Genomic DNA, 25,542 nt, shown 5'->3' with positions numbered 1-25,542 from the left:
ACTATCTACTGGTAACAGCATGGAAACAGCGTGTGAAAGGTCAGTGGACAACTGTGACTGAACAGGAAAAGAAAGGTTGAGTATACCAGGGGCCAACTTTTTCCATGAAGGGCCGGATAATCAGTATGTCTAGCCTTGTGGCCCCTCTGGCCTCTATTGCAACTTCTTAGCCTTGGGATTGTATCCTGAGAGCAGCCATAGACAGTATGCAAATGAATAGGTGGGGCTGTGTTTCAAAGTTTAAACTTTATCTATAAAAGTAGGTTGTGGATTTTTAATTTGCTGGTCACTGATTAATACTGACACGTGACTGAGTAGAGTATATAGGTACACACATACACGCACACACACACACACACACACACACACACACACGACTCATATTTTGCATATTATTATTCCAGGGTGATCACTTACAGAGAAAACACTCTTGGGACTGGGGTGGGGGGAACTAAATACTTGTACCTTGATTGTATGATCAATAGCTTCCTGCAAAGCTGTGTCAAAACGCGATATGCATAGACTCAGCCATTTGGTAGACCTGAATTTTCTGAACAGACATTTAGTTTTTTTTTTTAAATTTTTTTCATGTTTGTTCATTTTTGAGAGAGAGACAGAGACAGAGCATGAGAAGAAGAGGGGCAGAGAGAGAGGGAGGCACAGAGTCCGAAGCAGGCTCCAGGCTCCGAGCTGTCGGCACAGAGCCGGGCGCGGGGCTTGAACTCATGAACGGTGAGATGGTGACCTGAGCCGAAGTCGGACGCTTAACCGACTGAGCCCCCCGTAGGTGCTCCAGACAGCGTAATTTTGTTCTCTAGTTGCCCTGTGGGTCGTTTTGATTCTGTCACTGGATCCGGGCTGTGCTTCAGGGTCTGGCTCGCCATCCCATTCCCTTTGCTTATTTCGCTCCTTCCTTTGTCTTGTTGGGTGTTTGTGTTTGTGACCACTGTCAGCCAGAGTGTTTGGATTCTCGATAACCTAGACGTGAGAGGAGTGGTTAAGTCAATATGTCTTACGGGGATTGCTTGTCATACTGACATGTCCCGAGTATTTTCCAGAGACTGTAGAAACGCTCTCCTGAGCCAGCTTTTTTCCTCATTTAGCTTTTCTGGCTGTGGGTTGATGTCTCCTACTGAAGTTTAAACCCCCCGCGGTTGTTTACATGGTTTATAATTTGGCTTCCTGTGTGTACTTCATGGTGAGAGCCTTTGGATGAGCCGCATGGGAGGTGGCATTTGTACAAGGTCACGTTTAGCATACACACAAGGAAACTGTTTATTCATATCAGTGTCTTGCTCTTAGGATCCTTGGTGACTTTTCTGTTTTATATGATTGGCCCTTCCATGCTCGTATCTCCCCGTATCCTGCTACATTTTAATAAATTTGCCTTCCTGCAGCTGGAGGACTCTTCCCTAAAGAGAAGGCAAAGTTTATTACCTTGCCACCCATTTCCATTCAGGTAGAATGGAAATACCAATTTAAACTCTCAGTCATAGAAAACCAAAGCAAACCAAAAACACAAAACCACTTACCCAAAAGGCAGCAGAGAGAGTTATGGGAGAGACAGTTAAACTGGATCCTAATTTTCATGCCACGTTGTTATTGCCATAATTTTGGAATGTTTCTAAGTGATTAGACCTTTTTTTCCTATTAGCCTTTTTTTTAGCATTATGATATTCAATTTAAAATTTTTTTAATGTTTAGTTTTGAAAGAGAGAGAGAGAGAGAGAGAGTGTGTGTGTGTGTGTGTGAGCAGGGGAGGGGCAGAGAGAGAGGGAGACACAGAATCTGAAGCAGGCTCCAGGCTCCGAGCTATCCTCACGGAGCCCTGATGCGGGGCTTGAACCCACGGACTGCAAAATCATGACCTGAGCTGATGCTGGACACTTAACCAACTGAGCCACCCAGGCGCCCCTAGCATTACGATATTCAAAATTATTCATCTTTCCCTGTGTCCTTGGAAATAACGTGTTTGGCATTTGTGAAACCAACACCAAATGCATAAATGTAGGATCAAATACTATTCGGCCACCAAAATGGTTTGAATGATTGCAGAGGACGACTTGGATGGGCTTCAAAGGCATTGGGCCGAGTGAACGACGTCAGTGTCAGATGTTTGCATATTGGCTGAGTCCATGTGTATGGTATTCTGGAAAAGATGAAATTACGTGAGGAAGACAGACAGGTGGCTGCCGCGGGCTGGGGATGATTTAAACCCCAGTGGGATAGCACGGATGAGTGTTAATGGGGTGACAGATCTGTTCTGTCTTGATTGTTGTGGTGGTCCCTCAAATCTATGTGTGTGTTAAAAACCGTACCATTGGAGGCACCCGGGTGGCTCAGTTGGTGAAGCAAGTGACTCTTGATTTCTGCTCAGGTCGGGATCTCAGGGTTCGTGGGATTGAGCCCCATGTTGGGCCCTGAGCTGACAACATGGAGACTGCTTGGGATTCTCTCTCTCTCTTTCTCTCTCTCTCTCTCTCTCTCTCTCTCTCTCTCTCTCTCTCTCTCCCTCTCCTTCTCTCTCTGCTCCTCCCCTGCTTGGCCTCTCTCTCTCTCTCTCTCTCTCTCTCAAAATAAACATATAAACAATGTAGCCCTGTACACATATACAGAAAGGCAATTTTACCATTAAGTTTTCAAAAGTAAAATAAAGAAAAACAGAGGGCTTGATTATGCTTGTTGAGAACATCAAAAATATATTCTAATGATAGTGGGGTATCAGGGACTCCTTTGAGGAAACTCTTAATCGTGCTGTTTTTATGTATTTATTTTGGAGAGAGAGGCAAACAGAGAGCAGGGGAGGGGCAGAAAGAGAGAGAGAGAGAGAGAGAGAGAAACAGAATCTGGAGCAGCTCCAGGCTGAGCTGCGAGCGCAGAACCCGATGCGGGGCTCGAACCCGCGAGCCGTGAGATCATGACCTGAGCCGAAGTCGCATGCTTAACCGACTGAGCCACCCAGGCGCCCCTTAATTGTGCTGTTTTTAAAGAAAAGGCCCATTGACGTGGTTACTGGGTTGACAAAGAAGTGAAATAATGTACCTTCTATTCAGTGGGTAATATCTTAGGCTCTATGCAGAATGTAGGGGAATATTCAAGGTTATGTGTCCCCCAGCAGCTGTAACGTGTCCTCTGGTGCCGATGTAGCATTTCGGTTCTTCTTTACGGTGATCGGTTTCCTTCCTTCGTGTGTATATACGGTATGTGACAGTTACGGTGGCCGTGGGAACCGTAAGTTTAAGTTGTGTGACTTTTCTGTGAGTAAAACCAGCCATAATGTTGAATTAATGTCATTCTTCACATTTAATTTCCATGTTGTTGTAAGTGGAAGGCATATCATATATTTGGATAAAAGCTGTCAGTTTTGATAGTGTGGAAGCCACGGAGGGGATGTGGACTAATGGATACAACGAGACCAAGTTGGGAGAGCGCGTTTGGGGTGTACTCTGAGGGTTGACGTTTTCGAGTGCCTGGCCGTCCACCTTCGTATTTGACAGTAGAAGATTCTGGACCACCACGATCTTTGGCGAATGACCACGTACTTTAAATGGAAACCCTGATCCCAGTGCTGGGGGCTTTGTGGAATTGCCTTTGCACAGGATTGGTTAAGTGGAACATCGATTCGTTTCCTAAAACCGGAGACACTGGTGGGTCTTCAGGCCACAGAGCATCAGACGGCACGTGGTGCCTTGTGGGATCTGAACGTGGCAGTGTGGCTGGGCTCTCTTGGTTTCGTAAATCGGGTGGAAGAGGGGGTTGTTGTGGGGCGCCTGGGTGGCTCAGTCGGTTGGGCGTCCAACTTGGGCTCAGGTCACGATCTCGCGGTTCGTGGGTTCGAGCCCCGTGTCGGTCTCTGTGCTCACGGCTCAGAGCCTGGAGCCTGCTTCCGATTCTGTGTCTCCCTCTCTCTCTGCTCCTCCCCCACTCACTCTCTCTCTCTCTCTCTCCATCTCTCTCTCAAAAATAAAATAAACATTAAAAAAATTTTTTTAGAGGAGGGGTTGTTAAGCTTCCGGGAGATATCGTGTGTGTTGTAAAAGGGCAAATCTTTTGAGACTGGGGGAGCTGAGTAAGGTTCTGATTGTCCTCATAAAGCGGTCATCAGATAGTCCTGTGCAACCATCCTGGGTGTCTTTCCCATAGAACAAAATAGGAGTTTGAAGAGCCGGGGCGGGGGTGGGGGGGAGATGACTCGTAGAGGCTGTCCCCTCTTTTCTGGTCTGCTAACAGCTCTCCTGCACTGAGGGTTAGGGCTCTCTTCCTGGCTGGGCAGCAGTGGTATGTCCAGGGCCAAGGCCACTCTGGTGACCACAGGGCTGGGAGCCTTCAGGAAAGGTCAAAGTGCCTGAAGTCACCCTTGGTCCTGGTGAATTAATCTGAAGTAAATGAATTCTATTTGCAGTCTTAGGGATGCTAGGCCTGGGACTGGTGGAGAAGGAGGCCGGTGTGAGAATCATGGGTGCAGAAGTTCCAGGGCCTCTGTCCTTCCTGGGAAAGGACTTGTCAGGCTTCAGGCCACCTTGTGATCAGGGCTGATGGCTGCCTGGTTGCAGCATTTTGTGATGGCCCTGCATGCAGAGGGGGTGGACCAGAGAACCCCTGCTTGTTCACGGCCCCTCACCCTCCCGCCGTGCCTCTTAGGGGCTGAAGAGCTGCCCTCGTGCTGGGGAGCCCAGGGCCTCTTGCTGCCTGAAGCTCTCTCTGAGAGAGACAAAGATGAAGAATGTGTGTGTGTGTGTGTGTGTGTGTGTGTGTGTGTGTGTGTGTTTGCGTGTCACTGCCTTGGAAGGCAGCCTACCATCCAGGCGGGATGTCTGCCCTGTGTCAGGACCTCTCTGATGGATGTGATGGATGGGAAAGACCAAAGACCATGGTGCCCCTGGTCCCTGCATCTCCCCTCAGTGGTTCAAGGTCATTGAAGCAGCCTCCGCAGGTCTGCTGCCTGCCTCAGTTTGCCAATGACTTCAGAGTTACCCAGACTTGTGGGGAGGGAGAGACCCCGTGTTTCTCACACAGGAAATCAGCCCTGGATAATGTGCCCGACAGACAGAAACATATCCAAAAATGCTAGAAGATCATTAGCTCATTTCCCTTCCACTCTGCCTTTGCATACAGGCAGCCATCCTTACATCCAGCCCCAGAAACCTTCAAGGAGTCCCCAGATTCTTCCGGAACCTCTGTTGTACGTATAAAACCTGCGTAATGGACAGGTCTACTGTATCCTACACTGACTACTGACTGTTGACTGTTACCCATTTCATTGCTCTGTGGGATCATTTCCTGGGTATTTTTTTTTTTTTTTGAGAGGGAGAGAGAGAAAGAGAATGGGAGGGGTAGAGAGAGAGAGGGAGAGAGAACCCCAAGCAGATTCTGCACAGTGTAGATCCTGACGTGGGGCTCAATCCCACCGACGAAGAGATCAAGACCAGAGCCAAAACTAGGAGTCAGAAGTGTAACCCACCGAACCACCCAGGTGCCCCTCCTGGGCATCTTAAATTAGAAAACATAGGCACCTCTCATTCTGAGGTCATTTGCTCACAATTTGCATTTTTTACCCCTGGGTTGGTGACGGTACAGTCTCACGAAGGTACAGCTTGAGGAAGGTCTTCCGGATCACATTTTGAAACGTCTCCTCCTGCGTGACAAGCCCGGGTCTCCGGCACAGGATCCGTCCATTTCTCTCCGGTGGGCAGGGGGGCCAGGCAGGCCCGGGGAGGGCGCTGGTGGGGTACCTCTCCTGTTCGCATTTCGTTCACTGGAAGAAAGCTGCTTGCACGCCAAGCCCAGGACGGACCAGGGACGATGGGGCAGCCCGGTGGTGGAGGACAATCAGCCTTATCCACACTGATGCTCCGATCGTGACCAAGACGACCGAGGCTGCAGGCAGGTGGATTCCACCGAATCAAACTTTTGTTGCCAGGACTTGCCACACACGTGCAAAAGCAGCCCGCGCACCCGAAACTGAGCGCGCAGATGGCGCCTTCAAGGGGATATCCCTGTAGGTTAATGTCATTTTGCTTTCCTGAAGCAGGTTGTTTCTTTCTCTTTTCTTTACAGAAGCTATGCGGCAGTGGCGATCTGAATGCTTCTCTGACATCCCAGCAGTTTGAAGAACGATCTGTGAGTGACAATGCCTTAAAAGCAAACGCTAGAGCAAATACTATAGATATTTCTTACCGAACGTCTGTATTTCTTTGCCTCTTTTATTTTTCAAGAACGCTGAACCATTGCAAAGACCGGCCTGGCGAATTATAGCTGGAAGAGATTAATTCCGAGTCTATTGATTTGTCAGACGGGGACGGATTTTTCTAAAAATACAGAGCAGCTCTCCAGTTGAGTGGGAGAGTAAAGGAGACAAAGCCATTCTGAAGTGCTTTGAAACCTAGATGGGGGAGTTTTCAAAAGAAGGCCGTCAAGGGAGACCTAGCCACAGAATCGATTAATTGAATGTCAAAAAAGTGAATGATCAATTACTTTATCTGTCTCTTGTCTCTGGAAAGACAACAGTTTGGACAGTGCAAAACTCTGGTTCGAAACTTTAGTTGGATTCATTTGATGAATATTCGAAAAGAGACTTGCATTCAACATGGTGGCCTGTGGGAGTCGATGCCTTCCTGGGGAGGGGAGTGAGCTAAGGTGAGGGGAGGAAGACTGAAGGTCAAGTGTAGGAGACTCCACGGAGGTGGGGGGGAGCAGGGAATGGAGGAAAAATATGCCGAGGGGAGAGCATGCAAAGGCATCATATGTGGACACAGGAGGGGCAGGTGCCTTATGCACCTGTGGGCCGCGGAGGCCGGCAGCTGAGAGGTCCTGAACGTGAACTGCAACGTTTTTACTTCACGTGGAAGAGGTGCAGGGGAGTGGAAGGGCTTGGGGGGAAGGGGGAGAAAATGAGGAAGCCACTTTACCTCAGAAGTGTTCACATGTCTGTTGGGGCCAGCCCCACAGCTGCATTTCTGCCTGCCACTTCCTCCCTCGTGTTCCTCCGCGAGTTCTAGAAGAAAGAATCCTGCAGGGGCACCGGGCTGGCCCAGTGGGTTGAGAGTCCGACCCCTGACTTCAGCCCAGGTCATGATCTCGCGGTTCGTGAGTTCGAGCCCCGCATCGGGCTCCGAGCTGGCAGTGCTGGAGCCTGCTTGGGACTCTCTCTCTCTCTGCCCCTTTCTCTGCCCCTCCCCTGCTTGCTCTCTCTCAAAATAAACAAAGAAACTGAAAAAAAAAATTAAAAAAGAAAGAAAGAATCCTATAGGAAATCGCGGAGTTGAAGGGTATTTCAGATACCGATATACTTCCGAGGGCATAATACCCCTTGTGTGATTTGGGGGGCGGGGGGAGTTAAATATTGCGAGGATCCCATCGTGAATTTGGATACAATCCCACTGGAGGTAATTATAGAGGATATGTTAGTAAGACCTAGTAACCCGGTCATCAAGGCGGGTGGGGTGGCAGATGAGGCTTGAAGGTGGCGACCCCCTGCCCCCCCCCCTTTTTTTTTTTTTTTTTTGCTCTCAAGTTAACAGGTGTACCTGAAATTCTCTTGCTCGGTCCCCAGACACCAGACTTACCTTCCTTCTCCATCTGTGCAGATGTTTGGGGAAGCCGGTGATGGCGTGAGTAACCTGCCCAGTGCTTTTGCCTACCTCCTCACCATACACCTGAAGGAAGGCCGCAACCTGGTCATCCGAGATCGCTGCGGTAAGCCTGGCCCTTCTGGGTGCCTTGTAGCCCGCGCACCTGTCTCTCCACTCTTGTTTCTGTGTTGTTAGTGCACCTTTCTCGTCTCGCGCAACAGAGCGGAGCTCAGACCTATACCCCGAAGGTATCGAGCATTTGCAGCAAAGTTATTTGAAGACCCTGCATCTTCCTTTCCTTTAGTGTGGTTAAATGAACAACGAGAATGGCAACAGTAAGGACAGTAATCATCACAATAATGATATGAGTAATAATTCCATGAAATAAGGCCACGAGAAGAGCGTTATCCTGGCGGCTAGCAGCTGCTCAAGAAAACGCTCCCTCGATTCCACTCGCATTACACATAAGAAAAGACGTGAACGTACGTAAGAAGTACATAATTTCTCGTGTATATGTGAACGTGAGCATGTGTGTGAATATGTGTATATGTGAATAGACGTGAGAATGATACGTAAGCAAAAGATGTCCGTGCGAGGTCCCCAAATGTACACAGAGCCGAAGATGCCCTTTGAACCCCATCCCCTTCCTGCACTGAAATCCCACGGGGCTTCCCTCCCTCAGGAGAACATTTGTTATCTGCGTATCATTTGATTCGTTCACTTCCCCCCCTGTTTCTGTGCCTTTAAAACACACACATGTACACACGTGTGTTTTTTAAAAGTTTATTTATTTTGAGAGAGAGAGCACGCACAAGCAGGGAAGGAGCAGAGAGAGAGAGAGAGAATCCCAAGCAAGTGCGACACTGTCCGTGCACAGCCCAATGCAGGGCTTGAACTCAAGAACTGTGAGATCACAACCCGAGCCAAAATCAAGAATTGGACGCTCAACCAACTGAGCCACCCAGGCGCCCCCACACGTGTATGTTTTTAATTAACGTGATACTGTAATGTCCCTATTAGCCCCCAATAAGCTTTCTTTTTGCTTCACGATACGTATTCAAGATCGATGATGGTTTTCCATGCAAGTATATCTCCATTCTTTTAAATGCTATGCAACATTCCATAGTATGATGTGTGATTTATTCAGTTTCTCTACTGACAGTTGCTGCTTTTTTTTTCAACTTTCTCGGCAGCGTAAATGATACTGTAATGAGCACCCTGTGTTTGTTTTTGGCACAATTAAGAATACATCTTTCAAAAAGTAGCATGTGCTTAAGTGTAGACGGTGGGGCCAGACTGCCCGGGCTCAAAGCCTTCCCTTCTCCAGTTGTTGTTTGATTCAAGAAATGTCCCTTGGCCCCTCTGTGAGTTCGTTCCCTCATCTATACAATGAGGGTAATAATAGTAACCTTTATTGTAGGCTGTTAAAAGCATGGAAGGTAATAACTTACATAAAGTGCTTACAACTACATCTGGCTTCTAGCACTTCATGGAAGTTAACTGTTGGGGCGCCTGGGTGGCTCAGTTGGTTAAGCGACTAACTCTTGATTTGGGTTCAGGTCAGGATCTCACTGTTCATGGGATCGAGCCCCATGTTGGGCTTTGTGCTGACAGTGCAGAGCCTGCTTGGGATTCTCTCTCCTGGTCCCTTCCCTTGCTAGCTTGCTCATTCTCCCTCTCTCTCTCTCTCTCTCTCTCTCTCTCTCTGTCTCGAAATAAATAAACAAACATTTAAAAAAAAAAAGATAACTGTTGTTAGCATCCGGGACAGAACCTAGAAATAGAAGTCAGGATCCAGGGGATACGTGTTGTTAAAAATTTAAGAAACCCTGGCAAATTGTCCTCCAGAAGGCAGAAAGCATGCCCTCTCTTACAGTATGTTACTATTGTTGAATATCTACTTTTATCACTGTTCGTTTTGGGCAGTCTCATAGATTGGGTGTGGACTCTCCTTTTTTTAATTTGTACTTTGTCGGGGTGCCTGGGTGGCTCAGTCGGTTGAGCGTCCGACTTCGGCTCAGGTCATGATATCGCAGCTCGCGAGTTCAAGCCCCGCCTCGGGCTCTGGGCTGACAGCTCGGAGCCTGGAGCCTGTTTTGGGTTCTGTGTCTCCCTCTCTCTCTGCCCCTAACCCACTGGCCTTCTGTCTCTGTCTCTCTCAAAAATAAATAAACATTAAAAAAAGTTAATTTGTACTTTGTGGATTGTCATGGTAATGAACGTGGGTTTCGTCCAGTTTTCATTTGAGTTTCTTCTTCTCTCTGTTTGTAATTCTTTGTAACTTTCAGCATTAATGGTTGTTTATTACAGGTTGCAAGTATTTTTCTCTCAGTCTGTTATGTCTTATTTCTATGGCCGCTTTTATCCTTTAGAGGTTTTGCATTTCCTTACAGGCAAATATATTTGTGTTTTCTTTATAGTTTATTTATTTTTTTACTTATTTATTTAATTTATTTATTTAAAATGTTTATTTATTTTTGAGAGTGAGAGAGCACGAGTGAGTGGGGGCGGGGCAGAGAGAGAGAGAGAGAGAGAGAGAGAGAGAATTCCAAATAGGCTCCACACTGTCGGCACTGAGCCCCACACAGGGCTCCAACTCATGGAGGAACCATGAGATCCCGACCTGAGCCAAAGTCAAGACTCAGATGCTTTATCGACTAAGCCACCCAGGCTCCCCTATAGTTTTTTGTGTTTGTTTTTTTTTTTTATTTTATTCAGTTTAGTAAGAAGGGATTTTTTTTTTTTTTTTTTTTTATTCTAAGGAATCGAGTGTCTTTCTTTCTGTTGCTTCGTTTCTACTCTGTTCTGGAATATGAAAAGGACAAAGTACCTCCTAGACCCTTCTTTCAGTGCTCTAAGTCCGTTAGCTTGTCTTTCTCATTCTTCCCATGGTTTTTTTTTCCTTTCAGGGAGAATTCCTCAACTTGGCCTTCCAGCTTACTCATTTTCTCGTCAGTTGTGGCCATTGTGCAGTCAGGTCATGTATTGAGTTGCCATTTAATTTTATATCAGCCTGTGATTATTTCACAAGTGAGATGATACCATCGTGTTTCTGAGAATATTAAGTCCCCACTTAAAATCTCGTGCTTCATCCCTTGGATGTCAGCATCGTGTGTTCGCCACTCACGTTTCTGTGTGTCCCTCTGTCCTTGCCCCGCCATCTGCGGGCGCTGTTTTTGTTTACGGCGTCCTCCCTTCCCTGAGAGCGAGCAGGGCTAGGATAAACGAATGGACAGGCTGCATCACTAGTTCAGGCAGCTCCTTCCTGTTCCCCCCCCCCCCCAGTTATCACCAGTTCCCAGTTATCACCTCTCACCCAAAGCCTTCCTTTCTGGCTTACTGTTCATGTTCCCTGTTCCAGCTTGCAGTCCAAGTCTGTTGCTGGTCACTGGTTGGCCCCGAGGGGAGGGGACGGTGCTGGCCCAGCTGTTACAGGCTATGCTAGTCGGTTGGCCGAGAAACCGACGGTGTCTCAGGCCACCAGCTGCCTCCCCTACCTGCTGCCTGCAAGTTAAGAGCATCCCTGGTTTACCCACCACACACCCTCACATGCTCGCACCCGGCCCTGCTTCTGAAACCTTTTTGCCGTAACTTCCTTCTGCTCACGTTTTGGATTGCGGACTCTTTGCCGATCTGACCTCACCTGACTTCCATCTTTCAGGATCCGTGAAATATGTTCACTTTAAAAAAATTTTTTTTTAAAGTTTATGTATTTCGAGGAAGGGACAGCATGAGTGGAGGGGGCGCTGAGAGAGAGGGAGCGAGACGATCCCGAGCAGGCTCCGGGCTGCCAGCACAGAGCCAGATGCGGGGCTTGAACTCACGAACCGCGAGAGCATGACCTGAGCTGAAGTCAGACGCTTAACCGACTGAGTCACCCGGGCGGCCCTGCTCACTTTTTTTTAAAAACAAAACTGCTGGGGCGCCTGGGTGGCGCAGTCGGTTAAGCGTCCGACTTCAGCCAGGTCACGATCTCGCGGTCCGGGAGTTCGAGCCCCGCGTCAGGCTCTGGGCTGATGGCTCAGAGCCTGGAGCCTGTTTCCGATTCTGTGTCTCCCTCTCTCTCTGCCCCTCCCCCGTTCATGCTCTGTCTCTCTCTGTCCCAAAAATAAAATAAACGTTGAAAAAAAAAAAAAAAATTTAAAAACAAAACTGCTATCCCTGCCTGTCTGTATCTTTGTACTTCCTCAGATATAGGACTTCAAAATGGTCGGGGGGAAATCTCATTTTTTACTTGTTGGTAAAACGTGTTTTCTATGAAAATCATAATTTCTCATCTATCGATCGTGTGACTTCTTATGTTCTGTCGTTGGGCACTATGGTCGTAAACATATGCCTTTTAATAGATGCATCCCTTATGTTATTTTTAATGATTTGAGCGGGTAGCATTTCATACCTGAAATAACCCCTAGGGAATAATCATAAACCGGTGTAGAGTTAACTCCCACGAAAACACCAACTCTGGCTTTGAATTGGCACGGTGTCCCGTGGGGGCTTCTGTCAAATGAGGATCATTATCGAGCTTGTCTTATGACAGCTTCTCTGGAGCTGGAGAAGAATGTTCCATGGAGAGCATATTTAACTTGACTAGGAAGAGGGTGTTCCAAACCTTTAAGCACCATGTTTTGTTTTAAATTCTTGGAATTCCTCTAAGAGTTTGTCACTTTGGGGAGGGAGCGCAGGCCCTGGAGTACCCCCGCACACCAGCTGTCCCCTTTCCAGTTTACCCGTTCTCTCTGGATCTTTCTCCCAGAGTGAGTTCTCTGGCCCTACCACCATTGACGTATCATAATGATAGATTCCAAGTAGCAGGTTCCTAGTAGGGGTCAGTAACCTCAGTGGATGATGGAGAAGACATCGCACCTGGTAGAAAACAACCAAAATAATGCAGTGTGGGTGCGCTTGCTCAATGTCTTGGCCGTTTGGCGACAAAAGAGAGACCATAGCTTGTGCTGTGATCCCGGCCACTGTCATCTCTGTCTGAATAGTTTCATCAGAGTTAAAACGTCTTATGGCTTTGGCTTTATCTTGTGTAAACCTAACACGATCCAAATATAAATACCTACTAAGGCGTCTAGGTCATAAACCGTATCGTTCCAGAACCTGTATCTTTTGTAGCCATTAGTGACTGTTCTTGTCTGTCTGCTTTTATTTATTGGGCAAGTTAATCATTATTGACAAAATATCCCTCTCCCAGCCAATTCTTTTTCCATGATTTGAGGTGCGCTGTGCCTCCTACACTGTGACTCTATTGATTTTCTGCTTGATTTTCATAAGCATCATATTAGCGATCAGGAAAATGTTCCAGAGCCCTCTCAAGGTGGGGCCGCATTTGAGGGAGCACGGTTGGTCTAGACAGGGATCGGAACTACTAGGATGCATGCTCCCACTCCTGCCTCCTTTGCCTGAGACTTGTTGTTTATCAGTACAACATTCCTTTCTTTTTTATTTTTTTAAATGTTTATTTAGTTTTGAGGGAGAGACAGAACATGAGCAGGGGAGAGGCAGAGAGACAGAGGGAGACACAGAATCCAAAGCAGGCTCCAGGCTCGGGGCTGTCAGCATAGAGCCTGACGTGGGGCTCGAGCCCTTGAACTGTGAGATCATGACCTGAGCCGAAGTGGTCGGACGCTCAACCGACTGAGTCACCCGAGTGCCCTACAATGTTATTTCTAAGGGACCCAACCCGGCCTCAGGATTTTGTCCACCACAGTCCTTTCCACCAGTAGTTTTCAAACTTGAATGAGCATCAGGGCAGGCTGGAGGGCTGATGAAAACACATGTCGCCCACCCCCCAGAGTCTCTGATTCAGCAGGTCCTGCGTGGGGCCTGCGGATTTGCATTTCTAGCAAGTTCCCAGGTGATGCTGATGTAGGTGGTCTGGAAGCACACTTAGGAACCATTGTTCTGGGCAGCCTCTGTCCACCAGTGTGCATGGACAACGTGAGAAGAAATATTTGCTTCTCCTGATTGTAGGTAGAGCTTCAGTTCTCTACTAAGCACAACATTTTCTTTCCCTGGGGATTTCCCTCATTACGTATTTGCTCTCCAGCATTAGTCTCCAGCTTCCTTTTTTTTTTTTTAAGTGTTTAATTTTTTTTTTTAATTGATTTTCACTTATGACGGAGAGGCCTTTGGCGTGTTGTTGAAATGTATTATGCCCTCGGCTCTTAAGGGGGACACTTCTGGGATATGGAAGTCAGTCGCACGGTTTCGTTTCTGAATGTTTAGGGAGGAAAACCGTTTTGATGAATCATTCTCTGAGGAAAGAGTTTGGTATTTCTTTAGATTGTTGCATAAGCAGTGCTTACGCTTATGTAACTTTCTGTCTAGAACGTGCGGTGGGAACTTTTTCTGTCCAGGGCCACAAAGTAAATATTTTAGGATTTATGGGTCATAAGGGCTCAGGGACAGCTACTCATCTCTGCTGGTGTCATGCCCAAACAGCCATTACCTTTAGATCCATTTTAATGATTCACTTCTTTTTTGGTCATATCACCGCATAACTGAAGAGAGAGGGAGAAGTAACTGAAAAAAAATGTGACTTTTCGGTGCCAATAATACATTGCACGAAACTGACAGAAGTTATCCAGAGTACTGGATCACATCTGGCTTGTTATTTAAGTTTTTCTAAAGTGAAGAATGTTAGTGGTTTCCCAAACAGCCAAAGAGAAATCATTCTTGGTTAGGGTTAGTATCTAACGATAACATGTAAACAAATGGTCATGACTGTGTTCTAATAAAACTTTACTTACAAAAACAAGCAGTGGCCTGGGTTTGAACCATGGGCCAACGTTTGCCAACATCTGTCTAGAATAGCGTGATCTGCTTTTTGAGTTTTACTCTAAGAAACTGCTTTCTGGTGTAGCAAAGTAAAAACTTTGTTTATTTATGAGCATATCAGTAATATGACCTTGAATAATGAAAAAAAAATTCTGGAGCTATTAGGTGGCAAAAAGTCGGTTTTTTTCCTTATATTTTAATGGGAAGTAAAGTGAAAAGTCACGGTATTCCCCCTCAGGAAAAGGCATCTCTGACATGCTTCGAGAAGTGGCGCTAAAAGGCTCTTCCAAGGTTCGTGCCGGAGGATTGGAAGCTTTCGGTCACTTGACCCATCCAGAAACAAACTGGGGGCAAGCGTCTCAGAAACGAGAGAACCCGTCTCAGTTTTGGTGCCGTCAGCCAGGCCTGGACAGTGGACTTCCTTCGTGAAAGAGTGCTGTGGACCTTTTATGTAAATCTCTTCTTTCTCCGCCTCAGACACAGTGCTGATTTGTTATGCAGACTATCAAGGTGGAATTGGGAGATTTTCTGGGGCTTGGGGGGAGGCTTGTGAAACCCTAAAGCTGGCTAATTGTTCTTTGGGCAGAATTAGGAGGGAGCTCCGGCTTCAGCACGATGGCTAGGTTTAGCAGTGGTGTGGAGAGCGTAGTGTTATATAGTTGTTACCCAGAGCATCACAGGGTCTTTAAAAAAAATTTTTTTGTGTGTTTATTCATTTTTGAAAGACAGAGAGAGACAGAGCACAAGCAGGGGTGGGGCAGAGAGAGAGGGGGAACACAGAATCCGAAGCAGGCTCCGGGCTCCAAGCTGTCAGCCCAGAGCCCGACATGGGGCTCGAACTCATGAACCGCGAGAGCATGCCCTGAGCCGAAGTCGGACGCTCAGCCGACTGAGCCACCCAGGTGCCCCCACACGGGGTCTTTAACTGTTAACATGTCTATCCCTTGTATAGAATACATAGGTGTTTTGTGTGTGTGTGTGCGTGTGTGTGTGTGTTTGTGTGTGTGTGTGTGTGTGCATTGAATAAACCCAGCAAAATCTATGGGTCATTCAAAAGAACTGGACATAGCGGGTAACCGGTAACTTGCTGTCACGAACAGGTCTGTCCATCCGTGAGTCATCATGGATGTAAGAATAACACCTGGGAGGCCGACAGGTTTTCATGAGGTTGTGCTAGAAGCGGGGCCACATTTAGAAGATTGCCTTTCACAGATCATTCTCTACTTGGTTAGGAATTGCCTTCAATTCTCTGACACGCGGTCTTTCAGCCTTGCCCGGACTCGGTCCGGTATGGGTGAGCTCAGTACTAAGTAAGCAGCCCCATTCTTTCTGCTGAACAACCTGCCGTGCTGTAGGTGGTCTTTCTAAAAATGAGCCTTACTTGAACGCTGGTAATGTCTAGCCGTTGCCTTGAGTTCATCTTCTTGAGCAATCTACAGGAGGGAAGACCCAGCATCCCCCCACCTCCCTGCTCTATCCCAGTAATTGCCTGTTGCCTGTGGGTAGATCTTTGTCTCTGTCTACACCCCGCCTCCTGCCCTCCTATCTTACTATTTTTTTTTTCCTCAGTGTTTCTACTTCCCTTTTCCACATCCTCACTTCTTCCTTTTACACCTTTATACCTCCATTTCCTTCCCATTTTTTTTTTTTTTTTCTCTCTCAGGGAGGTTCTACATGCAGTGATGTTTTGGACCAAATGAGACACATACCTGTTTTGGGTTCTTGATCTGAGTCTGGTAACTCCTGGGGGTCTTTATAGATTGGTCAAACAGAAGGAACATGATATGACCAATCAAATTTAAGTCCTTCTAACTTCATAATGAGGTTGACGCATAGAGAGAGTTGAACCTTGGACTCAGTTTCCCTTGGGAGGAAATGTGGTCAAGAAATATTTTGGGATCTTAAAGCTGGTGGTGTTTATGCCAACGGCCCTTTTCTAGGCTGGGTAGGAGCACTGCTCTGTGACATGGGAAGGCCTCTTGTCCTGGGAAGAAGGCTCAGATCAAATCCCATTAAAACGTAGAGCGTTAGCCTGGGTGGCTCAGTTGGTTGAAGATCCGACTCTTGATTTGTGGCTCAGGTCATGATCCTACGGTTGTGGGATCGAGCCCTGAGTCAGGCTCCATGTTGAGCCTGCTTGAGATTTACTCTCTCTGTCTCTGTCTCTTGCTCTCTCTCCCCACCCTGCTTACGCTCTCTTTCTCTAAAACAAAATAAAATAAAAAACAAACAAACAAAAAGCCCCTAGAGCATTAATTCCTGGAAAACAGGAGCCCTTGCCTTGAAGCCCTGTTTTGCCCTTGGTGTGAAGGTGGCTATGGGACTGTCCTGCTGTGCCCTGGAAGAATACTGTGTTGCTGCTGCCCTCTGGTGGCCACTTTTCAGTGTTGCAAAAAGGAAAGAAAAGCCCTTTGAGGGACTTTGTGCGACATTATCAGGGCCAAAAAAAATTATTTGGGCTGGAGGCCGGAGGGTTGAGGATTGATGGTTTTTCTTCCTATTTTTTTAATGTTTATTTGTTTATTTTGAGAGAGAGAGAGAGAGAAAGGAAGGAAGGAAGAAAGAGAGAGAGGGAGAAAAAAAGAAAGAAAGAAAGAAAGAAAGAAAGAAAGAAAGAAAGAAAGAAAGAAAGAAAAGAAAGGAAGGAGGAATGGAAGGAAGGAAGGAAGGAAGGAAGGAAGGAAGGAAGGAAAGAGAGAAAGAGAATCCGAGGCAGGCTTCATGCTGCCAGCGTAGAGCCTGATGCGGCCTCAAACTCCGGAACCTTGAAATCATGACCTGAGCTGAAATCAAGTTGGACTTTAATGGACTGGCCCCATCCCCCCACCCCCGGGCGCCTCATGGTTCTTCTCATGTGCGTTTTATGTAACGAAGATTCATGACCCATTCCTCTAGCAGACCGCTCTCCTTCTCCAGCACAGGTAGATGGTTGACCTTTGTTTTCAGAGCAGCGACAGCTTCAGTTGCACACCCTGGGAAGAACATGCTGGATAAGTCATTTTCCGGTTTGGAAAGAATGGCTTAACGACACCCGCCCTAGTGTGAAAAGTTTGCCAGGTAATAGGTGTTTAGCAAATTCCTGCTCTGCCACCAAAATGTTCAAATGTCCAGTATCTCTGATTTCAGACCTCTTTTCCTTTTGCCATTTAATAGGCTAATTTTCATACCTGTTCTTTTAGATTTTTTTTTTTTTTAGTGTTTATTTATTTGCAGTTGAGAGACAGAGAGAGAGAAGGGGAGGGACAGGGGATCAGAAGCTGGGCTCTGTGCTGATGGCAGAGGGCCCAACATGGGGCTTGAACTCACAAACCATGAGAACATGACCCGAGCTGAAGTCTGACACCTAACCAACTAAGCGACCCAGGTGCCCCTATAACTGTAAATTTTTTAATGATTGTAATCTCTTTCTTTCTTTCTTCTTTCTTTCTTTCTTTCTTTCTTTCTTTCTTTCTTTCTCTCTCTCTCTCTCCTTCCTTCCTTCCTTCCTTCCTTCCTCCTTTTTCTTTCCTTCTTTCTTTCTAAGTTTATTCATTTTGAGAAAGACAGAGACATTACAAGTGGAGGAGGGGCAGAGAAAGAGAGGGAGAGAGAGGATCCCAAGCAGTCTGTGTGCTGTCATCGAAGAGGCCAACATGGGGCTCGAACCCATGAAGCTGCGAGATCGTGACGTGAGCCGAAACCAGGAGTTGGATGCGTAGCCGACTGAGCCACCCAGTGACCCTTGAATCCTTTCTTTTAAAAAAAAATTTTTTTTCAACGTTTATTTATTTTTGGGACAGAGAGAGACAGAGCATGAACAGGGGAGGGGCAGAGAGAGAGGGAGACACAGAATCGGAAATAGGCTCCAGGCTCTGAGCCATCAGCCCAGAGCCCGACGCGGGGCTCGAACTCCCGGACCGCGAGATCGTGACCTGGCTGAAGTCGGACGCTTAACCGACTGCGCCACCCAGGCGCCCCAAATCCTTTCTTTTTAAAGAAGAAATGTATACGGGGCACCTGGGTGGCTCAGTCGGGGAAGCATCCGACCCTTGATTTGGGCTCAGGTCATGATCTCACAGTTGGTGAGATTGAACCCCACGTCAGGCTCTGTGCTGACAGCGTGGAGCCTACTTGGGATTCTTTACCCCTCTCTTTGCCCCTCCCCCACTCAGGCACTCCCCCCCCCCCTCAAAATAAATAAATAAAAAGAATAAAAAGAAAAGATACCCTTGTATCAGAGCTAGAGAGAAACCCGCTGTTCTAATTACATCTGTAATTGCGGGACAGATAGGGAGTTTCCAGAACTCTGTTCCTCAGTGCACAACGCTGAGAACAGCGTTCTCAGCGTTGTGCACTGAGGAACAGCCACGCGGCTTCCGGACAGGTGCGTTCTGCGCAGTGTTCTAGGGTATCCATCCCTTCAGCCTTCCCGACAGCTCTGTGGAGCCTGGGCCAGCCCCTCAGCAGTCTCCCCCGTTTACGCTACCGTGTCCAACAACGGCCATGGTTTTCGTTTGTGCCACGATGCAAAGTTTTGGGGAGCACCGCTGCGTGTGAACCCTGGACCCTGGGTGCAGACCACGCGAGCTTGAACGCTAAGTCACATACCATCTAGCAGCAGTTGTGAGGATTCACCTGGTGTGCAATGCTCGAGGGGGCGTGTGGTGGTATAGGTGGGGTTGGAGGAAACAGTAGTTAGGATTATTACTGTGTTTGTTGTCTTTTTTGGTCGGGTTTGATTTTTGCAGTTTCCCTCTGGAAAGGGAAAGGCTCGTGGCATTTCTACCCATCTTACGATGGCTTTTCTTCCCAGCTTCTTGGCAATTTGTTTGACTCTTTGCATATCTCTCGCTTTTCTCTCTTTTTGCCCTAGACTCCTCCCCCTAGCTTCCCTGCCCCCCGGGGGGGGGGCGATGTGGGGGGCAGAGGGTGGTTTGTGGTGGTGAAGGGTGTTTTCTGAGCCCGGTTCCTATCTCGTGTTTGCGCTTCAGCAAAAATGAAGGAGAGGCTAGTTTTTAGTGATGGGAATAAGGACTCTATTACGGGTTGATGGTTTAATTTTCCCCATCTTATGTTTGACTCAGAAAAATGTGCCTCGACTCTCATAGTGGACACCCTGGGAAGACACGGCAGTGTGGACAAGCATCATCCTCAGTCACTCTGTCACTTTTACTGAATGTGCCATACTGACGTGATATGTAAAGAATCAATTTTGTTTCCTTTTTAAAATTTTTGTTCATGTTTATTTATTTATTCTGAGGGAGAGAGAGAACATGAGCAGGGGAGGGGCAGAGAGACAGAGGGAGAGAGAGAATCCCAAGCAGGCTTCACATTGTCAGCACAGAGTCCAGTGTGGGGCTCGAACTCACCAACTGTGAGGTCCTGACCTGAGCCAAAACCAAGAGTCGGACGCTTAATTGACTGAGCCACCCAGGCGCCCCAGAATCGATCTGACTTTTCAAACTACAGCCGGATCTGACTTTAAATGGCTTGATCACTGCTTTTGTTCACCACACATGTGCTTCCCCTATTACAGAAATTCTATTTTGAGAAGAAAAAATGAATATAGCGCATCGTTCTTTGTTTACTCAGTGTTCTGGTTCCGGGTCTCTCAGAATTCTTATTCCCAGCACTAATCCTGCAGCAAACATTCTTGTGCCTAAATCCGGACGTACAACTTTCTTCTTGACTTCTTTGCGGATGCTTTGTGTTTCCTGATCTGAGCAGGTCGAGGTTCTCTTTCCAGAATTGCCAGCTCACCCTTGGGAACTATCTCCCTCTACTGCTGACCCAGCAATAACATCTCTGGGGTCTGCTTTCCTTTTCTTCCCCGCATGGTGTGCACCTTATCTTTGTCAGTTTGATGGAGAAGAAGTGTTATATTTGTTTCAATTTGTATTAATAAATTTGATTCCTTAGGTGTGTTTGGCTATGAGCTATTTACTTCTTTTTTGTGCAAAGCCTGTTCTGTATATTATCACTGCTCTTTCTTCTGCTCCCTAGATACGTTCACATAGAGTTTTTTTTTTATTATTATTATTTTTTTAGCGGTTTTTTTTTTTAAATTTTTGTTTTTTTGAGACAGAGAGACAGAGCATGAGCAGGGGACGGGCAGAGAGAGAGAGAGAGAGAGGGAGACACAGAATCCAAAGCAGGCTCCAGGCTCTGAGCTGTCAGCACAGAGCCCGATGCGGGGCTCGAGCTCACAGACTAAGAGATCATGACCCGAGCTGAAGTCGGACGCTTAACCGACTGAGCCACCCAGGCGCCCCTAGAGTTTTCTAATTTGTTATTTGCTTTTTAGTTTTGTTTATAGAGTTTTGTGGCAGAGATGTTTTCAAGTCTTACAGTCCTATTCTAGAGAATTTCTTCTTTTGTTTTTATTTTTTTATTTATTTATTTTTTTTAAACGTTTATTTATTTTTGGGACAGAGAGAGACAGAGCATGAACGGGGGAGGGGCAGAGAGAGAGGGAGACACAGAATCGGAAACAGGCTCCAGGCTCTGAGCCATCAGCCCAGAGCCCGACGCGGGGCTCGAACTCACGGACTGCGAGATTGTGACCTGGCTGAAGTCGGACGCTTAACCGACTGCGCCACCCAGGCGCCCCTCTTCTTTTGTTTTTATAGCAAGGAAGGCCTTTCTCTCTCGAAAGGGAATACGCATCCACCTATATGCATTCTCTTTGCTACTTCGTTTTGCCTTTTTCCTTTATGTCTTTGATCTGTCTCGAGTTTATTTCGATTTCTGGCTCAGAGTAGGAACTTAGATTTACTTTTGGCCAAATGGCTATTGAATTAGTTGGGACGAAATAGCCCTTTCCCTGCTGATCTGATTGCCACTTTCTAATCGTGTGTTAGAAACAGACACGGTGCCTATCAGGGCTGCTTCTTGGATTTCCCTTCGAATCTTGCCGATGTGGCTTTTGTTGTTGTTCGGATGCCAGCACCACACCAGGTTTACGGTATCCAAAGGTCACCCTCAGTACTTTTTTGCAAGAAATGGGGCTTGCTTCACATTGGAGTACCTTCTCCGAACACCAGATGGCATGAGATCACTGGTATGTTGTGTGGGAGCCACGGAAACACAGCTGGCCGGTGTGGGAGCGTGTCCTTCAAGAGCAAACTTGAGACGTTCGGCGATGCAGCCACCCATCCCAGATCCCAGGTAGCGGGTGGCTTTTCTCCACTTGTTTCGTGTTGATAGCCTGCCAGGCTCCCACAGCCAGTAAGTGGAACTGATTTTTGAAACCTGTTTCTGCTGGTTCCTTTCCCTCTTGGATGCGGATCCTCCTTGGGCAGCCATGTTTGTCCTTGCAGCTTTTGATGTGTTCCCACAACGGAGCCCTTTCCTCTGGGGATTTTTGTCCTCAGCAGTTTATTAGAAGGCCCTGGGGGCGCCTGGGTGGCGCAGTCGGTTAAGCGTCCGACTTCATCCAGGTCACGATCTCGCGGTCCGTGAGTTCGAGCCCCGCGTGGGGCTCTGGGCTGATGGCTCGGAGCCTGGAGCCTGTTTCCGATTCTGTGTCTCCCTCTCTCTCTGCCCCTCCCCCGTTCATGCTCTGTCTCTCTCTGTCGCAAAAATAAAATAAACGTTGAAAAAAAAAAAAAAAAAAAAAAAGAAGGCCCTGTGGCTCTCCCGTTTTATAGACAGTTAAGCTCTTCTTTCAGTGGGATCCCATCCCAATTCGTACGAAGGGCCTCGGAGTGAAACGGCCTGTTTTCTGCATCTGCTGCATGTAACCAACCGCCTTACATCCAACTGAAGATCGTTGACTTGAACTTAAGGTAGCACATCTTCCATCCGGTTGAATGGGGCTTCCCCATTGCCAGTGGTTTTTACCAGGGGTTCGTTTCTGTACCAAGATAGCACGTGCCCCACTGCATGCTGTGTTTATTTATTTTTTTAAAAATTTTTTGAAGCTGATTTATTGAGAGAGACAGAAAGGAAGAGAGAGAGCACTCCCAGAGAGACAGGGAGAGAGAGAGAATCCCAAGCAGGGTCTGCCCTGTCTGCACGGAGCCTGACGGGGGCCTGAACCTTGAGATTATGACCTGAGCCGAAATCAACGGTCAGAGGCTTCGTGGACCGAGCCACCCAGCTGCCTCTAAAGGGTTCTTTTTACTTACCCTGTTTCGTTGTGATGTTGGTACGGTGCCCTCTGCCCCGGGGGGTGTGGGTGTTGTAAACAGAGGGCGAAATACAGAGGGCGTATTGGTACGTTTCTGTATGCCCTGTGATTTCCTTGCGACATAATCTTGATGGGGTCGTTCGTTCTGTCTTGCCATCTGAACCCCAAAGCTTGACAACGTGCTGAATTTGGGGCAGCGGGCACGGCAGGCAACGTGATGAAGGGACCACCACCCTGTGATGACAAGTTACCCCACTCCGTAGCAACCCCAACCCACCACACGCTCACGAACGCTGGGAAGGGGGATTTCAAGAGGGCACGCTGTGCGTCGCTTCCCTTTGCCGCACGCTGTCTGCGGCCTCCACTGGAACGACTTGAAGGTTGAGTGTGACCTGATTTTGGGGACTGGCCACCCGGAGGCCCACAGGCCAGTTTATACCAACGGTGGCAACCTGGGATGGGGTGCGGGGAGACAAGGGCTGGTCCACACGAGACCTCCCCATGAAGCATGGTGCCTCACGCTTGTCACAGGAGCTCAGGGCTTCTGCCTTGAGGCTCCTGGACGCCAGGCAGGAGCTGTATCAGCTTGCGTGGCACAGCTTTGGAAGGAAAACCGTGTGACTTCCTCCACTCTGTCTGGGTTGAAGCAGGTGCCCAGATTCAGAGGAGTGGGACGGGTTATGCCTTAAAATTGCTCTAGTTAGGGGGCACCTGGGTGGCTCTGTCGGTTGAGCGTCCGACTTCAGCTCAGGTCATGATCTCACAGTCCGTGAGTTCGAGCCCCACATCGGGCTCTGTGCTGACAGCTCGGAGCCTGGAGCCTGCTTCGGATTCTGTGTCTCCCTCTCTCTCTGCCCCTCCCCTGCTCATGCTCTGTCTTCGTGTCTCAAAAATAAATAAATATAAAAAAATAAATAGGGGCGCCTGGGTGGCGCAGTCGGTTAAGCGTCCGACTTCAGCCAGGTCACGATCTCGCGGTCCGTGAGTTCGAGCCCCGCGTCGGGCTCTGGGCTGATGGCTCGGAGCCTGGAGCCTGTTTCCGATTCTGTGTCTCCCTCTCTCTCTGCCCCTCCCCCGTTCATGCTCTGTCTCTCTCTGTCCCAAAAATGAATGAACGTTGAAAAAAAAAAAAAAAAAAGAAAAAAAAAATAAATAAAATTGCTCTGGTTATGAAAGCTTTACACTGAAACGGGTCTGTGGCTTGAGGCTTGGCTCTGGGAACTCACTAACTTCACTCATCCTTTTCTTAAAAAAAATATTAATTTTTTTAATTTTAATTTTAATTTTTTGAGAGAGAGAAAGCAAGAGAGAACACTTACGTGCAGGGAAGGAGCAGGAGGGGGGCGCTGAAGATCCGAATCGGGCTCTGTGCTCCCTCACAGCAGAGAGCCCGACGTGGGGCTCAAACTCACGAACTGTGAAATCATGACCTGAGGTGCAGTCGGATGCTTAACGGACTGAACCACCCAGGCACCCCTACCTTTATCCATCCTTAAGACGACAGTATACATAGTCCTATCCCTGACAGTCCTCGGAGGATTAAATGGGAGCACGCCCAGTGTTAATGTCATTACTAAGCTTCAGTCCTTTGTCTCTTCTCCAGGGAGGTTGCTGCCTGTTTCATTAGGTTTAAATTTATGCTCAAATAATAGCCTGGGCTGAGGACACTTTTTAGTATTCTTATTAATAGAAGGGACAGTGTTAGGGTATTAGTAGCTATGTGTGCTTTGGCAGTGTGGATTTCTGGAACACCCCGAGCTGACCAGACTACAGATCTTGAAGTCTGTACCCTCTGCAGAAACTCGGGGAAGCTGCATCCTTTGGCTGTGTGGCTTACTCTCCCTTTTTTTCTCTGACCCTCTTTCTAGTCTCTTTCCATGGCTGCATCCTGGCCGCTGCCTTCCCTTCTCCTTTTTTTTCTGTGTTGTTAGGCCTTTTTCTATCTTTGTCTGGGCCCTTCTTTGTTTGATCGTTACGGGGACAATCGTGCATGATGTCCACGCCCCTGTATGCTTTGGATCAAGATCAGGATCTTTGTACCTGATCAAGAACAGGTGTACAAAAGTCTTCTCTTAATGATCACTTCACCAAAAGTCAATGTGCCCAATAATCTATTCACCAGATGGCCTATTTACTGATTTACTGAATTCCTCAGTATATTGGCAGTGTTTTCCTTTAATCTATAGTGATACGTCTGTATGTATAAAGTTATTGGATGAGAACTTTTAAAAGCAGCTGAAGGTCTCTGGGTCATATCAGCCAATTGGTTTATGAAGACAGAATGAAAACAGCATTTTAAGTATTTAATTTGCCTGAGGCCAAACAAAAAAGGAGTGACTGGACATGCCATAGCCTAAGCTTCAGAGTCCAGAAAGGGGATGACTGGGAACAGAAAAGGAGAGGATATTAGGGGGAAGACAGATGGGGGCGGAAACCTGGATGGGGTAGGTGGGACTGAAGGAAGTTTAGGATGGCAGTGGTGCAGGGGAGGAATCCGAAGGTCCCAGGAAGACCTTGCTTCTGACAGCTCTAGAATGCCCCATTACTTATCCATACAAGCTTACAAATAGTCAAAATAAGCAAGTTTTGGTCAAATTTTATAAAGAGTTAAAATAAACAAGTTTTCGCGAAACTGGGAATTTCAGATCACGGATCCCACTGTAAGTTGGTCAGTGGAAATTCTTTCACATGCTAGATTTTGGCGAGTTGCACGGAGCCATTACACCCACAGGGTCTACCCATGGGCAGGCCTTGACCAAGGTGCCATTGGGGTCATTGCGCACGACAGACTCCTTTAGAGGAAAGGAGTCCATCACATTCAGGAGAAAACTTCAGGAGTTCACAGACAGCAAGGCCTGAAGGTGGTTGGGGCGGAAAACTATTGTTCTGTGGTTGGTAACAGGAGACCAGCTCCTGGAAGCATAGAGCCGCCATTTGCAGCCTGATGGGCTAGGGAGATCCTGGGAATAAGCATGTTCCTTCATTCAATTGTAGTCGATAAAACCTGGCCTGGAATTCAGCTGGACCTGAACCTACTGCTACCTTAAGTAATACAGATTTCGCTCTACATAGGGAAAG

The 25,542-nt window shown here is 47.5% G+C and overlaps 1 protein-coding gene across 6 annotated transcripts in view; it reads left to right on the top strand.

Moving 5' to 3' along the window:
* MCTP2 (multiple C2 and transmembrane domain containing 2) overlaps positions 1-25,542 on the top strand; it is a 247,840-nt gene that overhangs the window by 62,859 nt on the left and 159,439 nt on the right. For 5 of the 6 annotated variants that reach the window (XM_086711463.1, XM_086711460.1, XM_086711459.1 and 2 more), the window contains 2 exons: positions 6,058-6,120; positions 7,587-7,695. In XM_086711463.1, coding sequence (XP_086567589.1) covers positions 6,058-6,120; positions 7,587-7,695 — 172 coding nt within the window. The remainder of the gene's footprint in view (positions 1-6,057; positions 6,121-7,586; positions 7,696-25,542) is intronic. The other variant, XM_086711462.1, reaches the window with a different exon arrangement.

The sequence above is a fragment of the Puma concolor genome, chromosome B3 (assembly GCF_028749965.1).
Source record: "Puma concolor isolate L17-30 chromosome B3, mPumCon1.1.hap2, whole genome shotgun sequence".
Lineage (NCBI taxonomy): Eukaryota > Metazoa > Chordata > Mammalia > Carnivora > Felidae > Puma > Puma concolor.
The sequence above is the reverse complement of the archived record's forward strand: the minus strand, read 5'-3'. Positions and strand labels throughout refer to the sequence as shown.